The 24,804-nt window shown below is 44.3% G+C and overlaps 1 protein-coding gene across 1 annotated transcript; it reads right to left on the bottom strand.

Annotated features, from left to right (window-relative positions):
• Positions 1–1,288: 1,288 nt before the first annotated feature.
• On the bottom strand, positions 1,289–21,145 carry LOC129675673 (sulfotransferase 6B1-like). Its single transcript, XM_055605661.1, has 6 exons — positions 20,844–21,145; positions 18,689–18,873; positions 15,038–15,164; positions 7,552–7,646; positions 7,080–7,266; positions 1,289–2,460 (listed from the first exon to the last, which is right to left on the bottom strand). Exons 1-6 carry the CDS (start codon positions 20,986–20,988, stop codon positions 2,342–2,344), a joined length of 858 nt encoding a protein of 285 aa, XP_055461636.1. The 5' UTR covers positions 20,989–21,145; the 3' UTR covers positions 1,289–2,341.
• Positions 21,146–24,804: the final 3,659 nt, after the last annotated feature.

The raw sequence follows: 24,804 nt of genomic DNA, 5'->3' as shown, positions 1-24,804 counted from the left end.
TGAACGGATAAAGAAGATGAGGCACAGAGACACAGTGACACATGATGAAATTGTAGGTGTAGCGATCCTAATCACAGTTTCTGCGGCTGTGACAAAAGTTGGCCAAAAGCAACTTGAGGAAGAAAGAGTTTACCTCAGCTTGCAGGTTAGATGCCATCGTGAAGGGAAAGCCGGAGGAGGAACTCGAGTCTGAACTTGAAGGCAGGAACTGAAGCAGAGGCCATGAGGAATGCTGCTTCCTGGCTTGCTCAGCTACTTCCCACATACCCTCCAGGACCACCTGCCCGGGGTGGGCTGGGCCCCTGCTCTGTCAGCAGTGCCCCACAGGCTGGCCTGCAGGCCAGTCTGAAGGAGGCATTTCCTCAGGGAGAAGCCCTCTTCCCAGATAAGTAGCACAATCTACACTGATCTGCTTGCACGCACAGGTCACCTCGCTCTCCTCTGCAGTGGAGCCCTCTGCCACGCCCTCAGCCTCTGCCAAGGCGCTACCTCTCTGCCCCTTCCTGTCTCCTCTTTCTGTGTGGAGTATGCCTCTCATGTGCCCACTTCTGAAAGATTCTTGGTGAAAACCTGCGATAGCACTGGTTCTCGGCCTTCCTCACGCCACAACCCTTTAATACAGCTCCTCATGTTGTGGTGACCCCCAAACAAAACTATTTCATTGCTACCTCACAGCTGTAATTTTGCTACTGTTATGAATTGTAATGTAATATTTGCGTTTTCCAATGGTCTTAGAAGACTACTGTGAAAATTCCGTCTACCCCAAAGAGCCACTGTGCTACAGTGTAAGCATTTTGAGAGCAGAGATTCTTTCAATGTCATCCTCTGTCCCTGACACACACAAGACTGGCTGAGCAGGGACTGAGGGTTCAGATTCTCCGTTACATCCTTAGGTTATTGGCCGTCAGCAAATTCTTATCAAAATTGAATTACAGCCTATTAAAGTGACTTTACAGACCTAGGAGAGTAAGTTACAATGAGATATTCACCTTGGTTATCTTAATTTCAGCAATCATTTTGGTGCTGTGGGGAGATAGTGCGTCCTTACAGGACTTGGTATTTCTTCACTTCCGGCCTCACCCGTCTCCCCAACTGACCCTGAGGGCCTTGTCCTCTGCTGGTCTTCAGGAGCAGCTGTGAAGCCAGCTCTGTTGTGTGTCCTCCAGCTCCAGCAGGAAGGCCGCACCACAATCACCCTGCTTTGTCCTTCAGTAACTGCTTACTTGAAGAGGGAAGTGGCTAAAGTCATCCTGAGAAACGTTATTTTGTAGGTAAGGAGTGCACGAAGTTGAAAGGAATGTTCTTTATTGATAGCAAGTGCATGTGTGCAGGAGATCTACGCAAACTGGACGTCTTGTTGAATTATAAACTTACACCCAAAAAATCCCAACAGATTTGACACATTTACATCTAGGGTATGAAGATCAAAGAGTTCACTTGAACTTAGCAAATCATCCTCTTGCTCTGCGCTCAGCACTAAGAGCTATCTATACACAGTACAGTTCTGACTTCCCAAAAGCCTTAGGATTCTGCAGCAGAAGTGAGCTGTGCTGAGACCTGTGAGTGAACAATGAACACTGAAGTAAATTCAGATTTCATTACAGTGCCCTCTAGTGGCAACCATAGGATAACACACCTTACGACAGCTGTAGAGACTGGATTAGCGTTGGGAGTCTGGAAGACAGCAAGCAAACTCAAAATACTACAAAGAATCAGAGGCACCAAAAATTTTTAAGAGAAAAGTTCAATTTTCAAATCAGAAAATGAGAAAATTTATAACCTAATTGGGGGAACAGTAAGAAAATACAGGCATGTGCAGTTCCCAGGTGAGTGATAGGATCCAGCTGTTAGGCGTTTCAAGCTTGATGCGATGCTGTCTGTTGTTATTGTGATTTTGGAAACTATTTCTCATGGATGCTTGGAAATGCTCGATTAAAAATGTTGAGATACAGGCCAGGATTGTCTAAATAGCAGAAAATAAAATTTTCTCAGGCATGGGACTGAATCTGCCACCTCCTTTCCTTGCCAGGGCAGCTCACGAGGGATTGGCAGTAAGGCGCTTTCCCTGTATAGGAGCTACCCCTGGCTTCTCTGAACACGCTGAGAGTCGGCACAGAGTTCAGCACCTGGAGAATTTATGCCTTCTTCTACTAATCATTCTCTGCTGTCACCAATGCAACACTCATAGTCTCCCTCTTCTTGAACTATGAGTTTGACACATTCTTGAACTGTGAGTTTCTTGTGGAAAGAAATGCCTGCTTTCCACATCAGTAAAGAATACTTAATGTTTGCGAGGCGCCGTGCTGCGGAGAGTGGAAATCAGCCTCATTTCCCATCTGCCCTACACATACTCCTTCAAGAGTCTTCCCACTTCGCTGCTTTTCATCTTCTCTGTGAATAGTTCATCAAAGATTCTCTTCTGATTCGGAGTGAAGTAATTTATCCAATCACCCACCACTCCTGAAAACACAGGAAATGTATCAGGCAAGACTCAACCTAAATCCACAGCACTTACGGGAGAAATCTGTCAGCTTTGTAATCTAATGGGAGTGTTTTGGTTTCTCCTGGCGATAAGATGACGGGGTTATTTTTCACCTGCCTCTTCGGTGTTTCTAGCTTATGGCTGTGTATTAATTGCCGTAGTTTATCATTATTTATTTAAAGAAAGATTTAAAATATAGAAATGTATTTTTACTGGAGTAGCCAAGAACATCCTCTCTAAATGAGGCAAAAGCATAAACAAGGCGGTTGAGCACAGCTCCATGCTTATCTCCTGTGTGTGCCCAGTGGGAGTTAGACTGAGAGCACACGGTAGCAATGGGAGCTGGCCTTCTTTCCGGAAACCCTTCCTATAGAATTAGCAATGGAGAATCAGGCAGATAGACAGTTGTTGATGAAAGGTGTTTGGTGATAAATGTGCATAGCCTGCCAGCCTCTCTTAATTTAAAACATGATATTTCTCAGCCTTTCAGCCTCTCAGCCCCTCAGAACTGCCTTACCCACTGCCGTTATGCTCCCCTTGTCAAACTCAGGTTCCATCCCTTGGATCTTTCTGTCTGAGGACCAACGGCACATTATTCTATCTCTGCATTTGTTCTCTGTGGCCTTTTGTTTGTAATTCCCTCGTAAAGCTTTTCAGAGTTGGGGGCTATAATGCATTCTTTGTGTGTAATCAAGAGCTAGGCATCTTAATGTTATGTCTTCAGAAGATACACAGTTTGCATGCCGACATGCCGCATACATAAAAGAAATGCATTATAGTCTAGGGATGGCTTCTTTTCTCACATTTTGTGTACCTTATTAAAAACACAGGTGTTATATGATTTTTTAGGGTCATATTAGGTAGTCCTGGTTGGCTTGGAACATACGATGTGGATCAGGCTGGCCTCTTATCTGCCCACTTCTGTTTCCAGAGTGCTGGAATTAAAGATGGGAACCATCATGCCCAGTCCATATGAAAAATTAATATACTGAGATTATATTAAGATAGACATCATGACCCTGAGCTCAGAAAACTATGGCCTGTGTACTAAAACTTGTTCACCATGTGTCTCTTCTGGTTTGGTTGTAGGGCTGTTGCGGTTTTAAAGACTTATTTGTTTTATATGTGTAAGTGAGTTACATCAGTGGATATATTTAGTAGGAGCCAGTCTTCCATGTTGGCATCCATGCAAAGAAAACACACACAGGTAGGACTCATGTGCTGTCGATTACAGGTAGCGGTGACAGGGTTTCATCTGGGCATGTTTGGCAGGTTACAGCCAGGGTGGGGCGGGATGCAGGGTGAGGGGCCCGGTGGCCATCACAGGAGGGTCTCATACATGTACGAATGAGACTCGAGAGTAGTGACTGCTTCATGAACAGGATTCTCAAAGGGTGATGCAACCAAGCACATCACCACAGGGCCGAGGAGTTCCGCCCTTTCTCACTCTTGTGATCTCTTCCCTTCTCCTCTTTGCTCCTTTTGCCTTGCTTATGCACACTTTCCTCCAACTGTCTGTCCCAACTGCATTTCTCCTCCCAAATCCCTCCTAACTTTTTTCCATCCCTGCCTCTCTTAGACTACCATGTCATCTTCCTCCTCCATGCTCGCTCACAGCTACTGGAAGACTAGCCTTTCCTCCCCCTCTTTCTCTTGTCAAGCCTTCCCACCACCTCCATCCTCACGACTGTGGAAACTGCTCAGAGCTAATAAACAACTGACAGGTTGCCATGTGTAGCACTGGCTTTCTGCCCGATTCTGGCCTCTGTCTTTTCCCAACTCTCCTTGGGCTGCTTCTCTCTCATGGAAATTAGGGTCCCCTGAGAGCCATCTTCTGTCACTTGTGCCACCAACTCTTGGCTTTCACCCAAATGACTCTGCCTCATTCCACAATCTGCCAATGGTGCCATGACTGACTTCTCAACTAAATTTTATGCAAGCAGGACTCCTGTCACTGTCCCAGGGGTCACTGACAATGTTTCTCACCTAAACAGCTTATCAGCATCTTGCTCGGTTCTTCTGCCCAACTTCCACTCTCTGCTAATCATGTTTATTCTCTGCCTCTATCACTTTATAGCACACCGACCTCCTTGTGTCAGGTCCCTTCTTCAACTAGGGAGTGAGTTAACCCAGAACCGGAAAGACACACATGGTCTATACTCACTTATAAGCAGATATTAACGGTATAATACAGGATAACCATATTACAAACTACAGAACTAAAGAAGCTAAACAACAAGGAAGACCCTAGGGAGGATGCTTAATGGAAGACTAGCCTTTCCTTCTCTTCTTTCTCTTGTCAAGCATTCCCACCACCTCCAACCCCATGGCTGTGGAAATTGCTCAGAGCAAATAAATAATTGGCAGGTTGCCATGTGTGGCCCTGGCAATTAGAATGGCAGATAGAATAGTCATTGGAAGTGAAGAGAAGGAAGAGGTTGGGAGCCTACCATACAGGGTCCTCTGAAAGACTTCACCCAGCAGGGGTTGGAAGCAGATGCTGAGACTCACAGCCAAACTTTAGGCAGAGCACAGGGTGTGGAGATAGAAGACCTGAGGAGACACGAGCTCCTCAAGGAGACCAACACAGCCAACAAATCTGAGCTCAGGGGAGCCTGTAGAGACTGATGCACCAACCAAGGACCATGCATAGAGAAGACCCAGACCCCCTGCTCAGATGTAGCCCATGGCAGCTCAGTCTCCATGTGAGTTCCCTAATATGGGGAGCAGGGGCTGTCTCTGACATGAACTCTGTTGCCTGCTCTTTGAGCACTTTCCCCTGGTGGGGTGTCCTTGCCAGGCCACCGAGGGAAAGGGTGCATCGGGTACTAATGAGACTTGATAGGCTGGGATCAGATGGTAGGGGAGAAAGACACCCCATTTCTGTGGTCTGGGGGGTAATGGAGGTAAGAGGGAGGGAAGGTAAGACTGGGAGACAAGGGAGGGGGCTACAATTGGGATATAAAGTGAATAAATTATAAAAATTAAATTATATAAAAATGAGGCTTGGGAGAGAGGAGAGGAGAAGAGAGGAGAGGAGGGGAGGGGAGGAGAGGGGAGGGGAGAAGAGAGGAGAGAGAGAAGGAAGAGGGGAGAGGAGAGGAGAGAGAGAAGGAAGAGGGGAGAGGAGAGGAGAGAGAAGGAAGAGGGGAGAAGAGGGCTTCTCACGAAGTTTAAGCTCTCTGGAACCAATGTCTTCTCATCTCCTTCATTCTGATTCTCCCATGTCCCTCGCCAGCACAATGCACCATTTCATCTTCTAGCAGGTACTATGTGACTAGTTGTGGTTCTGACTCCCTCTGTCTCTGACATTGGCTCTCCCTGGAAAGGATTCCTCTCCTATCATTTCCATAAATAGTTCTCAAACTTTTCACCCCGTATCTCCTGGGAGCTCTCCTCCTTTACTGGATGAGCATGATCCGGCCCCACACCCCAGCCTACATTCCTAGTCAGAGTTGCTTGTACAGTTAGCATTGTGCATTTCTGTCTGGAATACGAATTTCTGGAGGAGAGCTGCTGTGTTTTATTCAACATTTGCCTCTTAGTTCCAGAATTAATACCTTATTAATATTTACTGAGTTGAATGTTTGCTTTCTTAGCCTTGCTTTTATGACTCTGCATAAATAAGACTGAACTACAACAGTATAAAATTTGCAAAATTAAGATAATAACTGTTTTACAAATGAGTTGGTAAATGTTTGCTGGGGGGATTATATGCAGTTGGGCCAAAAAGGGGGAATAAACATTTGCTTTTTAGTAAGAATCATGGATGCATATATACTTAGAAAACATTTTGCCTATGTACATTGTAAAACATTTCTCCTATATGTAGATAAAAATGTACACACCTCAAACTATTCTAGGGAGTACAGAGATGGCTCAGAGGTGAAGAGAGCTCCACAGAGGACCTGTGTTCAGTTTCCAGCGCCCACATGGTGGCTCACAACCAACTCTTCAGCTCTAGTTTTAGGAGATTCACTGCCATCTTCTGGCCTCCCCGGGCACCACACCCACACGGTATAGACACACATGCAGGCCGAACACTCTGGTTCCACATCCAGATATTTCCCACTTGCTTCTAACTCAAACCTGGAGAATTATTGGGGGAGACTTAGTTCCTTTGCTTGTATTTCTGTGCACACAAGCCATGTGTGGTTCGTTGTGAAGCTAGAGGGAGCACAAAGATCAATGAAAGCTTTCAACGTAGCTGCTGTCATCCTCTGTACACAGAGGAGATTGGTTCCAGACTTCTCGAAGTCACCACATTCCGAGATACACATTGCTTAGATAAAATGGCACCTAACCTCTGCTCCTATGAAACCTGTATGTCACCCACTCACATCCTTCCTTTGCCATTAATCAACAATACATCACTTACTACAGTCTCAGTGCTGCATTCGCAGCAGTGGCCTGCTGCCGTTTAGGAGACGAGGAAATGAAAGTCTGCACAGGCTCAGTGTGATCACAATTATCTTCTTTCAAGCATTTCCAGCCTTCATGGCTGACTCCCAGACGAGGGAAGAACCTGCTGCAACTGAGAGCCAAATGCACAGTCCCCAGTGGGAGCCCAAGAGGCAGCTACCTCCTGCCCACATACCTTTTCTGAACACCAGGTTCCTGTTGGGCGTGAGGGCACAGATGACATGATTAGGATCGCAGTTTTCCTTGGCAGCGTTACTTTTCATCTCACTGAACGATGTATGTCGGGAAATCTTACTCATCTCGCTGTCAGTCACACTGATGCCAAGGAAAGCACTTATTTTCTTTAGGCTCTTAACAAAATCCTGAGCAATAAGAAAATTAACTGAGTAAGCGTGACTCTTACCTACACACCAATTCATTCCTCTTAATTTTAAAGCAAAATTCATCCACTGTTTTGTTTGTTTGTTTTTGGCAGGGTCTTCTGGCTGGTCTGGAACTCACTATGTAGAACAAGGTAGCCTTGAACCCACAGAGATCTTCCTGCTTCTGCCTCCTGCTGGGACTGACGGCATGTGCAGCCATACTTGGTTTTCATCCACCAAGTTTTAATGTAATCAGTTCCAGCGGCTGAGCCACTGGGGACTTACTTTCTTCATTTCTTCATAGAATAGGAAGAGAACATTTTCATCTTTTTTGTGTTCTTCCCAGCTCAGAATGTGATCAAACCAGGAACCATACACAACTGGAAAAGAAGTGCATTTTCTCGTTACTGTTTACAGTGATGGCTGCCCCTGCCTGGCCTCTCCCTGGCAGCACTTGCTCACTAGTCTGGAGAGAGACTGCCCTATGCCTCCACCTCATTGCTCTTCGCTGGATGCAGTGCTGTCAGGAGCTGCTGCTGGCCACACCTCTCACAGTCACACGGGTGTTTGGGGGTTTTTTTGTTTGTTTTGTTTTTCTTATTTCTAGTAAATAGTTTTTAATACCATGAAAAGTGGCAGCAAAATAAAAACCTATGTTTTTCTCAGTAATTACATTCTGAAATTACATTTCTTCTAAGAAAACATTAAGGACCAGTCATTTTCTTTCTCTAAAGTGGCATTCGTAATTTCATGTTTTTATCACAAAAGTTTATAAACATTTTCCTTGATCCCTGGTCTCACTATGTAGCCAGGGTAGTTCTGAGACTCATGGTAATCCTCCTGCCTCAGCCTCTCAAGTGCTAAGATTTTAACCATGAGCTATCACACCCAGTTTTAAAACTTTATTTTTAAAAAAGACTCCTACAATGGTTATAATATTTATTGACTAAAAGTTTAAACTAAATTAAAAACATAATAAATTAAAAAAATATTCTATTCATTTATTTTAGTTCAAGACTGAACAAGTCAGCCTTAGGAATTTATCCGTGGCTACCATTATCTCTTTATTTTGTTGTCAAACAAGAGTCTTGAAAAATTCTCAAGGCCCAAAAGTATCATTCCATGTAGCCTCTCTAGCAATGATGATTAGAAAAAGAAAAGAGAAGCTAGCTCCAGTCATCCCAGGAAATCTACTCACTTAAATCACGATTGATTCATAAAAACAGAGTTTCAATGCACCCTTCCAAATGCCATTGTCACCCCAAACTCAAATGCTAGCCTATGCCCTCAGTGCCAATGATACTGGGATGGAAAGCTCCTTGTGTCTGCTCACTCTTTACTCAGCAGATGAGAGTTTAGGAAGCCCTGAGTGCCTGATAGATATTTCATGTGGTGTTTTAAACATAAAAGCTTAGAATAAATTATATATAATATCACATATTTGCAATACAACTAACTCATAAACTAACTGCAGTTTTTGTTGATTTCAGATTTTGAGGAAACAAATTGCAAGTAAATAATCCTGTCCATACATTTCTCTTTGTTAATTTGTTCTTACAATAATGAGTTTCGTTGTGACATTTTCATACAGGTACAGTTTTATTATTTGCTGTTTTACACACACACACACACACACACACACACACACACACCACTGAAATCCAGATTTCACATATGAGAGAAAACACATTGTGTTTGTCTTTCTGAGTCTGACTTATTTTGTATTTGTAAACCAGGAAGTTCTGGAACAGCTCTGACGTCATTGCAGAGCTGACCTTGTATCCCAGGCACGGCTAGGTAAATAGTAAAGTCCTTAAAGAGTTGCCTAGCTTCTCCTTATCAGCGCTTCGAAGTTCTGGGACAACTATGTCGTTACAGAGCTGGCCTTCTAACCCAGGCACCCCAGGCAGATAGGAAACTCCTCCAGAGCTGCCTAGCTTATCAGCGCTTCAGGCTGTTCTGGAGTCTTACCCAATATCTTATTGCAGAATTGCCCAAATGACCACAGCAGCAGTAGAAGATTTCTTTTCTAAAAATGGCTACTCTTTTCCCAGACTCAAATGCCTTTAGAAGGAAGACTGACTCTTCTCTCCTGTAGCCTTAAGGAATGAACGATAACCTCACAGCAGCAGAGGCTCAGCCTAAAGTTATTTTGCCCCCTTTGCCTTTTACCAGCACCCACAGACCCCGAAATGAGGCCACTGTGGATGCTGTGAGAGGCCCTGAGACTGTCAGAAAAGCCTGTGTCCTGCAGCCAGCGATATCAGCAGACTCAGGGTCGTGGTCACCAAGCAAATGTAATCAACCTTGCCTGCTGTGGCTTTTTCAGAAAGAAATTAATTGCAACATGCATTTGAGAATGAATTTCAGAGTCTAGACTGATGTAATTTGAAAGGTAGCTGTTCTGTTTGCCACAGATGAATTTATATTCCATCTTTCTCCAAAAGGATGGAGACCAGCTGAAACTATTGGGATGTATGCACCTTCCTGGCTAGCACATGAAAATACATTACTACTGTGTACTGAGGAATTGGAAACTGCTTAGAATTTTCAAGTGACAAATCGATTTAATTTTTAAATCACAAGCCCTCATTTTCCAAGTCATTAACAGCCCTTGACTGTAAAGAAAATTCAGCTTCTAAAATGAAGACACATCCATCTTCAGCAGAAAGGGAACTGCTTTCTTGCACACCCTTCATTTTTTACAGAATCACTGGCCCTTTTCCCCCCTCTTCTGGCTTTAGCTTATGCCTGAATTGTGCTCTCCCACCACCCAAAACTTCTCTTTCCCTGAATGGGCATGAATGGCTTATGCTCACCCAATCCACCTGTCTGAAAAGTAAGTCAGAAACTTTGCTTGCTAAAGACTTCCAGAAGTACCCTCTTTCTATAGAGGAGCACAGGTTTCTTTGAGACTATATGTCCTTTGAATATTCCACATTTTCCTCCTGATCTCAGTCTTCAGTCAACCCACCAAAGTCACTGAGGACACTGACTGTCAGTCACAACCATCTGTGTCACCTCTTGCCAACATCTGTAATGGCATTACCAGACAGCTCCTGCAGTTCTCTGCTGGCCTTTTCTGTCTTTGCTCTCTTCTCCTCATTGGCTCACTCAGCTGTCTCCTTGACAATGCTCCCTGCTGCTTGAATGCTTATTTCAATAAGGGAAAGAAAAAGAAAAAGCCACTCAGTGTTGAAGCAAAACCCTTCATCGTGTTCTCTCTCTCTCCTACTGCTGTTAGTGCTGCCAGAGGGCCTTACAGCCTCTGCATGTAGACTCTGGATATCTGCTTCCAACCTGTGACTCCAAGGCTCCCTACCCACCTACATGCACTATGTTCATGCTTCGTTCTCTGCACCAGCTGTTTCTGCCTTCTGTCTGATACCAATTATAACGCATGCCTTAGCCATTGTTTTATAAAGCAACACTTTCTGGAATGGAGGACCTACGAAATACACAACCCCAATATCATGCTTGAAAGGGAGCTAGAGGTGTAAAAATGAGTTCAATGTCAAGATATCTGTTTCACTGAGCTATTAATGTGGCCTGATAATCACCAACGCATAACTTATAGTTACTGTTTAACTTGACGAGCTCTTACCCAGAAGGCAAATTGCATCTTTACATAAGTGTCTGGCTACAACTTTGCTCTACTGTCTTTTTATATAAGCAGAAGCTCAGTGTTGTTGGGGGCCGTGCAGGAGAAACAGCACATTTGGTGTATGGAGCAAAGCTCCAACCCTCTTGACATATTTACATATATACACATACACACATTGGGTGGATGGAGCAAAGCTCCAACCTTCGTTACATATATACATATATATACATGTCCACATTTGATGGATGGAGCAAACTCCAACGAACAAGCTCCAACAACTTAATTTTTTTCTCCCACAGATTATATATTCCAGCAAAATCTCTCAAGTAGCACAAAAATGTGATTGCATTCCCTTTTTCTTCTAGTGAATGCTTACAATGAGTACACATAAGAAAAAAATGTGTTCCCCAATATTCTCACATGATCAAAGGCTTTACACATTATGGACGAAAAGCAAATTATTCTCAAGAACCCACATACATTCATAACTAAGCAATTTGTTATAGATTAACAAAGCGTAAGCAAGCAGGGCAATTTTCTGAGCCAGTTTCTCTTACTGGCAGGCTGTAATCTGTGGCCGCAAGGAAAAGATTAATTATTTTATTATCTTAAAAAGTAATTGTATAGAAATCTTAAAGGAATCACAAATGTAAACATTTATATAAAGACCAATCAGTCATTTCTGCTTCAAGTAATTTCATTTCAAGGTGCACATCTATTCATGAACATTTTTATTAAATCATATCAGGAAGCTGAGGGCAAAAATGGGTACAAGAAATTAATTATCACCTTGATCACCAGACGAGCTTTAGGGAGAGTCACTTCAGCCAGTGCCAGTCAGGCTGCCATTTTTTCTGTTCCCTGCCCTCAAAAAAAAACAAAAAAACAAACAAACAAACTCTAAGCTCAACTACTAAGAGTGTGCCTTTCTGAACTTAAGATTGTTCCCTAAGATTTTCTACACCAAAGCCACTAGCAAAACCTTCTTAACCTAGCTTTACTAACAACCTGTATCTCTAATTCCTTCTAAAGGTGGTGATCACTGCTAACACTCTACCTCTTCAAGTCCTTTCTGAGGGTGGTGGATGAATTATGGGGATGTCATGCCTCTCACCTTACCCATCGATCCTTTCTACTATGTCATGTACAACAAAAGAAGAAACACTCTCTTCAGAGCCCTTCAAGCAACCCTTCAAAGCCCGGGGTGGAGCGGACCCAGGTACGTATGCAGCTGCAAGCAACATTGTTGCTTGGTGTTTGGTGATGTTGTTTGGTGATGACTTTTTGTCCTGAGATGCTTTCATGTAGCCTATGCTATCCTGGAACTTGAAGTGTAACCTAGGACAATCATCAACTCCTAATCCCCCTGCATCAACCTCTCAAGTGCTGGGATTACATGTCCGTCCTCTGTCTTAAAAACAGGAACAGCAAAGTTGTTGCCCGTGTCCAAACAAACCTCTTTAAAGCGTTAGTGATTGAGTGGTGACAGGGCTCGCCCAGGACGGAGGACCCCAGTGGCAGGAGCTTATGGAGAAGATCCCATTACAACTAAAGAAGCATTCATTCACCCAAGAAGGCGTAAGAGAAGTGCCTGGAAGGTTTTTCCAACCAGCCCCTGCCCCTCCTCCCAGCCAGTCTGCTCTAATGCTGCAATGCTCGCCGGTTGGCATTTCCCAACACCAGTCAGCCTCGATGCATTCTGGCCTGGCCTGGCATTTGGTACGGCTGTGTCCAAAGAGATGAAAATATAGAAGAGGAGCAGCATTATACTGGTGCCGCCCTCGTTCCTCACGCCTCACCTGGGTGTCCTCATCTCCTGGGTGCAGAGACATAATAAGGACATGGCTAGGTTGGAGCACAGGCCCTGAGAGAAGGAACCATAGCATGCAAAATTTGAAGCAAAAAAAAAAAGCATTTTTCATCTTGAGAAAAAGCAGACTTGGGGTCTGTTTTGAAAAGAAAAAAAGAAAAAAAAAACTGCTTACTCCAAAAATGGACTGGAGGCAGAGTGAGGCACACTAACCATCTTTAAATATTTAGAGGGTGATTATGTGGAAGAAGTCATCATCAGGGACCTTTTTAGACTAAGCACATTGTGTCACCGTGTTAGGAGGAAAGATTTAGGAACAAAGATTAAATTGTGGTTCTACTCTTTATTTGTTACATATGTCTCTGTGTGTGAGTTATTTGGCCTCCTAAGTTTGTCATTCCTTGGAGCTGTAAAATCAGGATAATAGCATCTACCACATAAGCAGTGAGGGTGAAATAAGGTAATATTGATCTAGCATGTAGCTAAGTATCTCTGTCACATACGAATCGCACAGTAAATGGTAAGAATGAAATAGTGTGGATGCGTGGGCCTAATGAACCTGGGGTCAGGGTTAGTATGTTCAAGCACAACCTACACAATTCTTGGGAGCTTTCGGTAGTCACACAGAGGTCAGGTGAGTGTTTGAATCAAATAACGTGCCTGTCAGTCCTCTGGCACCATGGTTCTGCCAAATGTGTGGCATTTGTTAAGGAGGAATCTCCATCAGAAAGTTGAGACGGCTTGATTTGAGTCTAGCATAGTCCTCTGCCCACTGAAGGAGTCACGAAGACCTGGGATTAAGGCTGTGCTCGCTGTGGCCTCACTGAAACAGACTGGTGAAAGCTAAACGATCTGCCAGCAAAAGTGTAAAACTAAAGACCTGCTGTGTACACTCAGTGCTGGCAGCGTGTGCACGGGGTAGGGCTCAGTGGTTAAAACAAGAGTGAGTGACGCTGGGAGGGGAAAGTGGGGGTGGAGACACTGGGGAGAGATGGGGGAGAAGCAGGGAGTAAATCTGATCTGATTATTTACAGGTAGGAAATTCTCAAGCACTAAAATCTTTAAAATCCGAACAAGTGATATGTAAATACATTTCTTAACCCAGTAAGCCGGGACAGGGTGGAGGTGGGGAATGAGCAGAACGTCAGATCTTCCAGACTTTTAGACTGCCGACTCTTTGTGATTTATTCTTTAAGTAGAAGTTATTTGTTAAATGTGTAACTAGAGAAGAGCTGCAGTAACCCCAACAGAGACGGAGTTCTCCAAGCATTCGTCACTTTATGCTCATGTCTCCTAATTTCTTTACTATATTGGCATACTATCTTTGTTTAATGCTTATTTAAGAATCAAGTTTTCATCTGGGCAGTAGGGAGGCAGAAGCAGGAGGATCTCTTGAGTTTGAGTCCAACCTGGTCTACAGAGTGAGCTCCTGGATAGACTAGGCTACACAAAGAAACCCTGTCTTGGAAAAATAAAAGAATTGAAAATTTTAAGGTTCTCCCAATATTGCTGAGTCAGAGAGAGGGGACCTGGCTCAGTGGTGCTGCAGGGCGGCAGACCCAGCGTGCCCTGAGCACTTTATCAAACCAAGTCCCGTGGTGTTTTTGATTAACTGCTTTCCGTTCTCTTCCATGAAATCAATTTGCTCATGATTTGTTTATTGATTTCTTTGGGAGAATTTGTGTGTGTGTGTGTGTGTGTGTGTGTGTGTGTGTGTGTGTGTGTGTATGTGTGTTTCATTTGTTTGTGATATCTTCCAGGCTACCTGACTCCCCCACGCTGTGCCTAATCCCCATATTGAAGATTCCATAAACTAACTCTCAAATACGCCCCTCCCCAGAGGCCATAGCATGACTATGAAATAAGAATTAGCTTAGCAGAAACGAAAGAATGCTCTCCTAAGTGCATGTGTGGAAACAGGCAATTAGGAGCCATTAAAAGGTTGGCACCAGCTTTCATTTCGAGTGAGAAAGATCAGTGTATTTAATGAATTTTAAAAGATGATGGTCAGAGCTGGGAGGTTCAGGAAGCGCTTGCTGCAGACACCAGGATCTGGGTTCAAATCCCAGTACCCAGATTACAAGACAGTGGAACATTCACAGGTACAAGTCTGTGACCTCAGGAGACATCTCTGGGGTCCCTGGATGGCAGCCCTGCTCCAAGCTCAGGGACAGGCCTCATCTCAAGGAGGTACGGTGGGATTAATACAGCCTGACACCCGACACTTTCCTCAGGACTCTGCATACCAATGTGCACACACACGCTTGCTTGTACAACACACACACACACAGAGAGAGAGAGAGAGAGAGAGAGTAAAAAAACACAGTTTAAAAGAAGGAAATGCTGATTCTATTTACCATCTCCTTTGATGAACAGCTCTAAGAACGCAGCCCACGTTTCCGGGGAAGGGAGGTTGGGGTTGTCCCTGTAGTAGTGGAACAGGGACACAGCTGTATCTTTCGGATTTCTGACAATGTAGATGATCTGTTTAAAAAGTGCAAACAACTTATTCTGGGATGGAAATAACCACAACACAAAATGTTTTCCAAGAGAAAGTTGTAGTCAAAACTTGCTTATGCAAATCCTACCTTTTTCTTCCTTTTTCAAAGAGTGTTAGCTGCTGACTAAATAGTCCTAAGCTTCCATCTTTGAAAACCCAGAGTGCACAGGAATCATCATGATGATCATTAATATGCAAGTTTTGATTGCAGAGGTCCTAGAGGTGGCCTGGCTTGCTCTATTTTTAACCAGCCTCCGGGACACTGGTGCTCACAGCCCAGGGGACAGCTTTCTAAATCAATTTGCTAAGTGTGGTCCTGTCTTTAGAGCTGGACATGGGAAAACCCCTCTTCATTGTCAGGTAAAATTACTTTTTGGTTATCTATACGTTAGAAAATATTTGCATGCGGCAGGAGTTTTCACAAACTATTATTTTTATTGGAAAAGCTGTAGCTTGGACTTTCCCTTTTCGACAGTTTAATTCCTTGCAGAGCAGATTATTTAAGATTCCCTTCCAGTGTCTAGGAATACGCAACTATAATTCAGTCCACAGCCACGTTTTCAGTGTGCACCGAACACCAGGCAATACTGGACAATCCGGGTGCAAGAAGTGCAGCAATGGGCAGCATGGAAATGGCTGAGCTAACAGCCAACGAGATGTTCTCTTGACAGGGAGGCAGGGAGGGAGTTCTAAACCAGGGTTACAGAAGAAACAGGCCAGAATCCTCCCAAGGAAGCTGGAGAGCACAGCCTTTCTTTTTCTTTTTTTTTTTTTTTTTTTAGGCTTTTTTTTTTTTTTTTTTTTTTGTATTTTATTTTTTTCTTATCAGTTACATTTTATTAACTCTGTACCCCAGCCGTGTCCCGATCCCTCATTCCCTCCCAGTCCCTCCCTCCCTCCCTCCTCTCCACCGTGCCCCTTGCCAAGTCCACTGATAGGGGGGACCTCCTCCCCATTCATCTGATCCTGTTTTATCAGGTATCTTCAGGACTGGTTGCAAAGCTCTCCTCTGTGGCCTAACAGGACTGGGAGCACAGCCTTTCTGATCACAGCCGACTTCGCATGAGTTAAGGACAAGATGTTCTCCTCTGTCAGCTTAACTGACAGCTGGGACAGACAGTTTACCCCGATAAGACAGGATTCGCTGAGTCACCTTTAGTTAGTACACAGCTATCTTTCAGTGTTCATAGTCCAGATGTGCAAGCCACATGCGTAGGGCCTGGTCCCTCTTTGGGGAGAGATGTGCAAAGGTGAGCGTGGCTCGGGAACGAAGCCACCTTTACTCAGCCACACCCAGCAGCCTCTCTACCTCACTCTGCAGCACCCAGCAGCCCCACAGGCCTTAGGCCTTCTCTGAGTGTGCCAGGCTGAGCAGAACCACAGAAACCCAAGGCTGGGCGAACTCGCTTCTAAAACTCCACTGTGTGAACAGAATGGGATTAAAGCAGCTAAAGCTTACACCTCCACCAATCAGTTGGACCAACTTGCTTTGGCAGGGAAGCGAGTCGCTGGGGAAGCCCTGAAGTTAGATGTCTTTGCTATCTACTTGGGAACACAAAGGAATCCATTTTTGAAGATGTTAGAGTAAACAAGAAACCTGAAGAGTCGAGGGAGGAGGGTAGGAGCGGTAAAGAAAAGACAGGGTGGCTCTCTGGGTGAGGCAGGGAAAGTGACATTAAGCAAATCACCATGAGGAGCTTAATGGTTAAGAGTCCTTGTTCTGGAGGACTCCAGTTCAGTTCCCAGCACCAACACTGAGCATCTCACAGCCACCTGCCATTTCAGCTCCAGAGGGATCCAGTGCCTCAGGCATCCTTGGACACCTGTCCTCAAGAGCACTTTCTCACACACATAAAATATAAAACCATTAAGCACCATAAAATGAGTTACAAAATAGAAATTAAACGCAGTGAACTTTCCTAACAAAAAGAGAAGGAGAAAAAAAAAAGTAAATACAATTCTCTGTAACGCCCTGATGGCTTTGGTGGACGCTGGGAGGGACGACCCTGACCTGGTCAGCCCTGCAGAGGCAGGGAACCTTGGCTGACCCCACGCCTGAGCCATGAGCACGCCCATGGAGGGCGGATACATTCAGTTATAGGCAGCATTGTGTCATGTATGATAGGAACAAGGGGTTCAATTTGTGCTTCAATGGGGACAGCCAGGGATGCGAAGTTGACTCAGATAAGAAAGTATTTGCTGAGTCACTTAATGCTAGGCCTATTTTCTAGAGAAGGAAGGAAAGAGGCTTGGTTCCCATCGGGGCCATTCAGAAAGGGGTCTGTCCGCCTAAAAGTTGCACCCTCAGAGTGGAGGTTAAGAAGAACCTGTCTGAGCTTCAGGGTTTTTGCTTTTAAGCAGCCTGTGACCCAAATCGTATCTCTCTCTCTCTCTCTCTCTCTCTCTCTCTCTCTTCCCCTCTCTCCTCTTCCCCTCTTCCCCCTCCTTCTTCTGTCTCCAAGCGTTGCTTCCATGTCTTCCCCTAAAAGGAGTATGTCCGACTGCTTTTCTCTTTCTGTTTGCCTCCCTCTTTCTCCCTCTATCTCAGAAACAGCCTGCTGGGGGGGATGGGCTACTGAGTTTTGAATACTAAGTTAAGCTTCCTTTTGACAGCAGAGCCCTGATCTGACACCACAGCCTGACTATGCAGGAGGCAGAGCCTGCAGGGCTATGTTCACAAAATGACAGTGGAGGGAAGTCTCTGGGCCATTAAGTGCACAGGAGCCTTTGTTTTTGTTTGTGCAGTCAGAAGATGGCCAACACGGTTGGAAGAGGCTTCATTTCTGGGAACTTTGTGTGTCTCTTGTCTCTGATTTCCAAAGATTATTGTTCTTGTGCCTTATTTCCAATCAAAATGTTCCATATGCACATATTCCTCAAAAGATTAGATTGGATGCTAGTGCCGTGTGCTAGAAATTCACTTCACTCATTGAGCTAATTGCTCCCAGTATTTTGTTTCCTGTATAGATACATTTCAACCAAATTGAGAATATTTGTTGTGCATTTGTTATGTCGTCCCTTTATCACATTAAAAAAAAATCCTTCCATGAAAATGTAAATGGGAAAAGAAAGCTGTGAAAGTGAAAAACGGTCTTTTAAATTATAACTGGCTTTAAGAAATTATAACCCATCAGTTAATAATGGCTCAAGGAGAGTGTCCCTTAGCATTTTTGTTATAATAACCTCTTCCTAGAAAGAAACAAAATAATTAAATATAAGCAGCACTCACTTGTCTACCACAAGGCACCACGACAGGGCAAGAACTCCATAACCCGAGGGCTGGGCAGCCCGCTCAGCGGTTAGGAACACTGCGCTTGCAGAGGTCCTGGGTTCAGTTCCCAGAACCCACGTGGCGGCTCACAGCTGCCTAGAACTCCAGTCCTAGGAGAACTGAGGCCTTCTTTGGGACTCAAAGCCACTGCATGTACATGGTGCATACACACACACACACACACACACACACACACACACACACTCACACTCACCCACCCTGAAGGGTAGCACTTACCTTACACTGCTTCTGTTTAACAGTCACAGGAAGCATTTCATAGTTCAGATGTGTTGGGATAACTCTTCTCCTAGAAACCATTTTTAGCTCTTCAAATTTAGAAACGTTTCCCAGTTCGATGGGAGACGTGAGAGTAATCCCAGCGTGGGGAATGTTCTCGAGGACCTCTGCCACCCAGTGGGTGCCTTCACACAAACAGAAGACGAATTAATTAATTAAACGTTAATTAAACGTTGCAGCTGAAGAATCGAGTGCAGAGCGTGAGCACGGTACGAAAGCAGGGCAAGTGTGACTGTTAACATCAGTCCTGACTGTGACACCCCGAACTGATGAAATGCTGACTCCTCTTGTGAGTAGAATCTGGTTACAAGAGTGAAAAGGATTGCACGGGGCTGTGGCTGATTCCTTTCCTTAAAACAATTTGTTAGCGCTCACTTCTAGACCCTTCAAATCACCAACACACACACACACACACACACACACACACACACACATACACACACACACACGTGTCCCCTGGTGTGATCCCCATGGTCTTGTGAGCCCAAGAGCCTTCATTCTCTCAACCCACCCCCACAATTAGTGTCCCGTGGCTCCTAGCCCCTTCCTCTGCTAGAGTGTACACCAGAGTACAGTTACCATGATGTGTGGGCACATTCATCTCCCACTTACCCTGTGAGAGACACAGACCTTTATGCCCGCATAGAACAGTATTGGTGCAAACCAAGTATGTAAATCCTGCATGCTTCTCGCACTCAGGAGATAAAAGGCTGCCACGTGGCATCTGGAAGGAGCACAGAGCTCTGTTTTGGTTTTGGGGGTGGGGGTGGGGGGGCGATGGTGTTGTATTTGTTATTATTGTATTTGCATATAATGTGGTGGGGTGAATGTCTCAGAGTTCACGAGAAAGTCAGAAGGCAACTTCGCAGAGCTGGTTGTCTTCCACTCTTATCTGTACTCCCTGCCTCAAATTCAGGTTGGCAGGCATACACAGCCAGGGCTTTCCTCACGGCACCATCTTGTTGGCCCAGCACTGTTCGTGTATATGTGTCTGCTTCTGACGCAGGGGTAATGAACCCATTCACTACAGAAGTGCTCTTCCGCTGAACTTCCTCCACACTCACTCGGCCAAGAATACAACTCTGCATGGTGGCGAAGCAAACGTAGGCTACATTCCATTTTTGCAGCAGAGAAACAAGCTTGCAGGAAGGAGTGAGGGCATTTTTGTAATTTGAAGACTACGTCCCTAAGGAGAGTAAACCAGGCTAGTTTTTATTTCATTGTGATTTCGGTGAGCTGTAATACACACGCACAATTTTATGGCTGAATAAATACTCAGTCTAACTCACTCTGACTGTTTATAGGTTTTATTTAGGTGTATTTTGGGAAGTTTTTTAGGATTTATTTTAGGAGTGTGAGTGTTTTGCCTGCAGGTATGGATGGGCATCTTGTGAGGGCCTGGTGTCTGCAGAAGAGGGCCTCAGATTCCCCGGAAGCGGCATGTGTGCTCTGCCTCTTCCACAGCAATGACCTCCTGGTTTAACTGGTGACTGCAGTGTACAACTGACCCAAAGGCAGCCCAGCTGCCAGCTGCTGAACCTGCTGCTGGTAGCCGCCATCTCTATGCAACCACTATTCTGGAAATAGTAGCAGGCAACTGGACATTACATAACAAAACAAAATTAGCATTGAGATGATTCTGATAAAGCACAGACCAGCGTTAATTAAAGTAGTTAACACCCATGTGTATATGACTATGTGGGAATCCATTTTGAAGTAAAAAGTTTAGCAAGTAAAGCATTTATTTTTCTTAATAGAGCAGATGAAAACAGTTATGAAAGTTGTTCAGTAATCAGGACGACTGGTGCAAGATACAATGGGAGTCTATCACATGGCCATTTTGCTTGTCACACGTAAACATTTCTGTACCTTCATAAACAGAATGAAAAGGAAAGCTTTAGAAAAGCTTTAATTGCTTCCCCTGAATCTTTTTAAAGTAAAAAGTTTAAATACTTAAGGGTCATCCCCTCCTCCCCATCCACTTTGGAATAGAATTTCTGATAAATAAAGGTAAAGGTACTATGGAAACAACTGATGTTTATTATTGTTGCATCTCTGCATCTTACCGTTCACGTCAGAATAAAAAAAAACTCACCAGATTTGGGGTAGGAAACCAGAAATATGTCATCTTCTCTTGCATCAAAAGAGTCCAAGGAACGAAGGAGTTCTAGGGAAGACATGGTGGAGAACAAGACGCCCATGTGCTTATGAAGGAGACTTGTCTGGCTCTGGGCTGACATCTTCGTGGAATCTATTGGAGGCAGTCAACTAGCGCAGTCGCTACAGGAGCCTGACAGACCTGGCCCACAGGCACAACCCTGCAGAGCAGCAGGGCAACCTTGGTATCTCTAAGCTGACATTCCATGTGTCTATATATACCTTTTGCAATTCTCCACAAACTGAACCAATGTCTATTATAAAAGTCATGTTATCTGAATTTTTCTGATAACACAGGTTACAAAATATGTCCTTCCCACCCAGTTCAGGATCATTCGCGTAGAACTCTACTAGGCAAGCAAGAGTAATCACTGCGTTAAGATAGCACCACTGATCGAATCCTTTGTCCTAAGTTGGTAGTCTTTTACTGACCAGAATAAATTACATCACTGGAAGTAATTAGGAAAATTGGGTTTGTACTTATTAACACAGTATACGAAGTAGATAGTATTTAAAGTGTGAGGGAAAGGAGACAGAGACGGGGAAATAAAGCATTTCTAGGAATTGGCAGGTACTCTTGCGACAATCCTTCTGTGCTATAGTCTAGAGGAAATACAACCAGAGGCAGATGCCACAGTGAAAAGAGATCCCTTGAGAGCATACACAAACAGGAGGCCGTGGCGAGAAGGAAGGGAATCCCCGTCTCAGTCAGTATCAGTATTTGTTGGTAATATTACAATAGTCCAGATCCAATTAGATATGGGAAATAAATGCCTAATTATTTCAGTAGACCTCGGTTGAAAATGTGACTTGCCTAACAATTGAAGGAACTATATACATTAATGAAGAAATGAATAAAATTCTAATTGAGTATCAAAAATAGAGGTATACTGTAGGGGAAATAGTTGAAGAAGAAAGATGCATCTGACAGTAACAGAAACAAAAGACCATACATGTAGGAGATAGCAAGGAATTCACTAGTAGAATAAGCATGTGGACTGGGAACAGCTGCTGGGTCATGAGGTCAGCACAGGGAACGGGCTGCATCCCTGTGTTCTAAGACAAGACATCGGAAAACAGAGCTCAAGGGTGCTCAGTGGGTGCCGTTGCCTAGCATGTGTGAGGCTGGAATGGATGTAATCCCAGCACCCAGCAGGTAGAGGCTGGTAAGTTGAAAATTCAAGGTCCTTTTTAAGCATAAAATTTTTGTTAGGATTAGTTTGTTGTTGGTTTGGTTTGGTTTGGTTTAGTTTGTTTGTTGGTTGGTTGGTTGGATTTCTCTATGTAGTCTTGGCTGTCCTGGACTCTGCTTTGTAGACCAGGCTGGCCTTGAACTCACAGAGATCCACCTGCCTCTGCTTCCCTGAGTGCTGGGATTACAGGCATGGGCCACCAAGCCCTGTTTAGGATTAGTTTTTTAGTAGTTAATTTTTACACCCCACCCTACTGGCTCCCTTTAAAAATATTTTTACTGAATTTAAATATAATGTCATCATTTTCCCCTCCCTCCTACCTTTCACAGGTCCTCCCCTCCCACATTCACATCCTCCTCTTCCTTACCTTTGTTGTTGCATGCACATATAAATGAATAAACATAGACAAACAACCTGCTGAGTACATTGGTGTTGCCTGAATGTACATGTTTCCAGGGCTGACCATTCAGTGTTACATACCCAATCCAGAAGGCTCTTCCTAATCTCTCCCTCTCTCAGCCGTTGTTAATTACTGATAGGTCTCCATCTTGGAGCAGCGCCCAAGAGATTTCCACCATCTGCACTGGGGTACCAAGCTCTGCTGGCTCAAATTGTTCAGGTCTTGTTTAGGCAGCCATGTGGCTGAGAATTCGTGGGTAGTTTCCCTACTGTGGCTAGAGAGCACAATCTCACATCAGGCTTCCTGGCCTTCTTCCTCTTACAATCTTCTGCCCTTTCTTTCTTGATGGCCCCTGAGTCCTGAGTGGAGGAGCGGCTCTGCAGATGGACCCACTGGTGCTGAGCACCCTGTGGTCCGTTGCTCTCTGTATTTTGACGAGCTGTGATTTTCCGTGATGTTCACCATCTGCTACGAACAGAAGCTCTTCGACAAGGGGTGATGGCTACACTCATCTGGTGCTATAGTGACCCGTGTTTAGAATGCAGTTAGGAATGATGCTGGTCCAGTAAAGTAGGAGGTGGAGTTCTCCTTTAAGACCCATGACCTCACTAGCCCTGGGTAGCTGACTACCTTTCCAGTACCAGACATGACTTCTCTACTGGTGAATGGGCTTTAAGTCCAATTACAGAGTTGTTGGTTATCGTCAAGAGATAAGTGCTGCCGTTGCAACTCTAGGGATATCTTGCCATTCTGTTCATTGTTGTGGTTCCTGCTCATTACAGCTGGGTAGGACTATTGATTCTTTTCCTCCCTTGGCATCTTGCATATCAGTTGCCAGTACTATATGGAAGATAGTCCTCAGGGAGGAGGCTTTGCTGTCATGTCTGGCGAAAATCCTGAGTCCTATGTCCAAAGTACATGGAGTCTTCAACCTCTAGGAGCCAACCAATGCCAAATCAATAGTGTCTGGGGAATGTTTTAGACGATCCTGATAAACAACTTGAAAGGAAATTTCCCATGCCTGATATTGGGGTTTTTGTTAGATAATCTATGGCTCTTTGGGAAAAGTATTGTCAAACCAAATGATAAAACATCATTTAAGAAAAATAATGTGTGTGTCTATAATTTATATTATATATAATTTTAGGATTCCTTATGTCTTTTTCTTTTTTTTCACAATTTATTCATTAAATATTCTAATTGAAGCCACCTCAGTCAACTCCCCCCAGCCCCAACAACCCTCCCTCTTCCTCCCACCCCCTTCCCCTAGTCCACTGAAAGGGGGGGTTCGCCACCATTGCCATCTGCCCCTAGCTTGCTAAGTCTCATCAGGACTGCCTGGATCCATGGCCTGGCAAGGATGCCTCCCCAGGGCAAGTGATTAGAGAGCAGTCAACTGAGTTCATGATAGAGGCAGCCCCTCTGTTCCCCTCACTCAGAGATCCACATGGAGACTGAGCTGCCCGTTGGCCATATCCGAGCAAGAGTTCTTCATTGTTAGTATGATTTTTCCCTTCTCCCCCTTTGTCCACCCTCCCACCTCCCCAACTAAGTCCCCTCCTTGCTTTCCCTTTCTTCATATCACCCGTATCCTGCTATGCCCCTCTCTAGAGCTGCCCTGCCTCTTCAATCCTGGTCCCCTTTTCCTGCTTACTACAGTTACTCCAGATAATTTACTCACATCTGTAGATTTAGAGTTAGAAACCACAGATGAGAGAGAAAAATGCGGTGTTTGTCTTTCTCGGTCTGGGTTACCTCACTGAGTATAGCAAGCTTTCTAGTCATTTTTGGCTCCACAGCAAGTTCCAAGTCAGCCTGGCTTACATGAGATCTTGTCTCAAAGGAACAAAAAAGAATTTGAGAAAGGATTTGGAAACCAATACTATTTATAATGATATAAAAAAATCAAGTGTTGCCAGGGTGGGTCGGACCCCTTAGAGTAGCCCCCTTCTCTGAAAAAAAAAAAAAAGTAGAAGGGGGAATGGAAAGAGAGGGGCATGAGGGCAGGGCTGAATGGAGAGGGAGAGGGGACTAGAATCAGTGATTTAAAATTTTTAATAAATAAAAAGGTTAGGAAAGACTTGAAAAGTTAAGTATTAGTCTAATTCTGTGTTCAAAGCGAGCACAGGAAACAAGTCAAGTATTGCAGAGATCATCAGTGTGTGCTTAGATAGAAATGGCAGGAGTGAATTACACCACAGAGCAGATGACTGAGGGTTACTAGAATGTCTCAATTTGCCTTATGATTTATAAAGTCCATACAGTTGGATCAAAATTCAAATTAGCATTCATACTTGTCTAAATGC

The sequence above is a fragment of the Psammomys obesus genome, unplaced genomic scaffold (assembly GCF_907164565.1).
Source record: "Psammomys obesus unplaced genomic scaffold, mPsaObe1.curated_primary_1811, whole genome shotgun sequence".
Classification (NCBI taxonomy): domain Eukaryota; kingdom Metazoa; phylum Chordata; class Mammalia; order Rodentia; family Muridae; genus Psammomys; species Psammomys obesus.
This window is presented reverse-complemented; position numbering and strand designations above follow the sequence as displayed.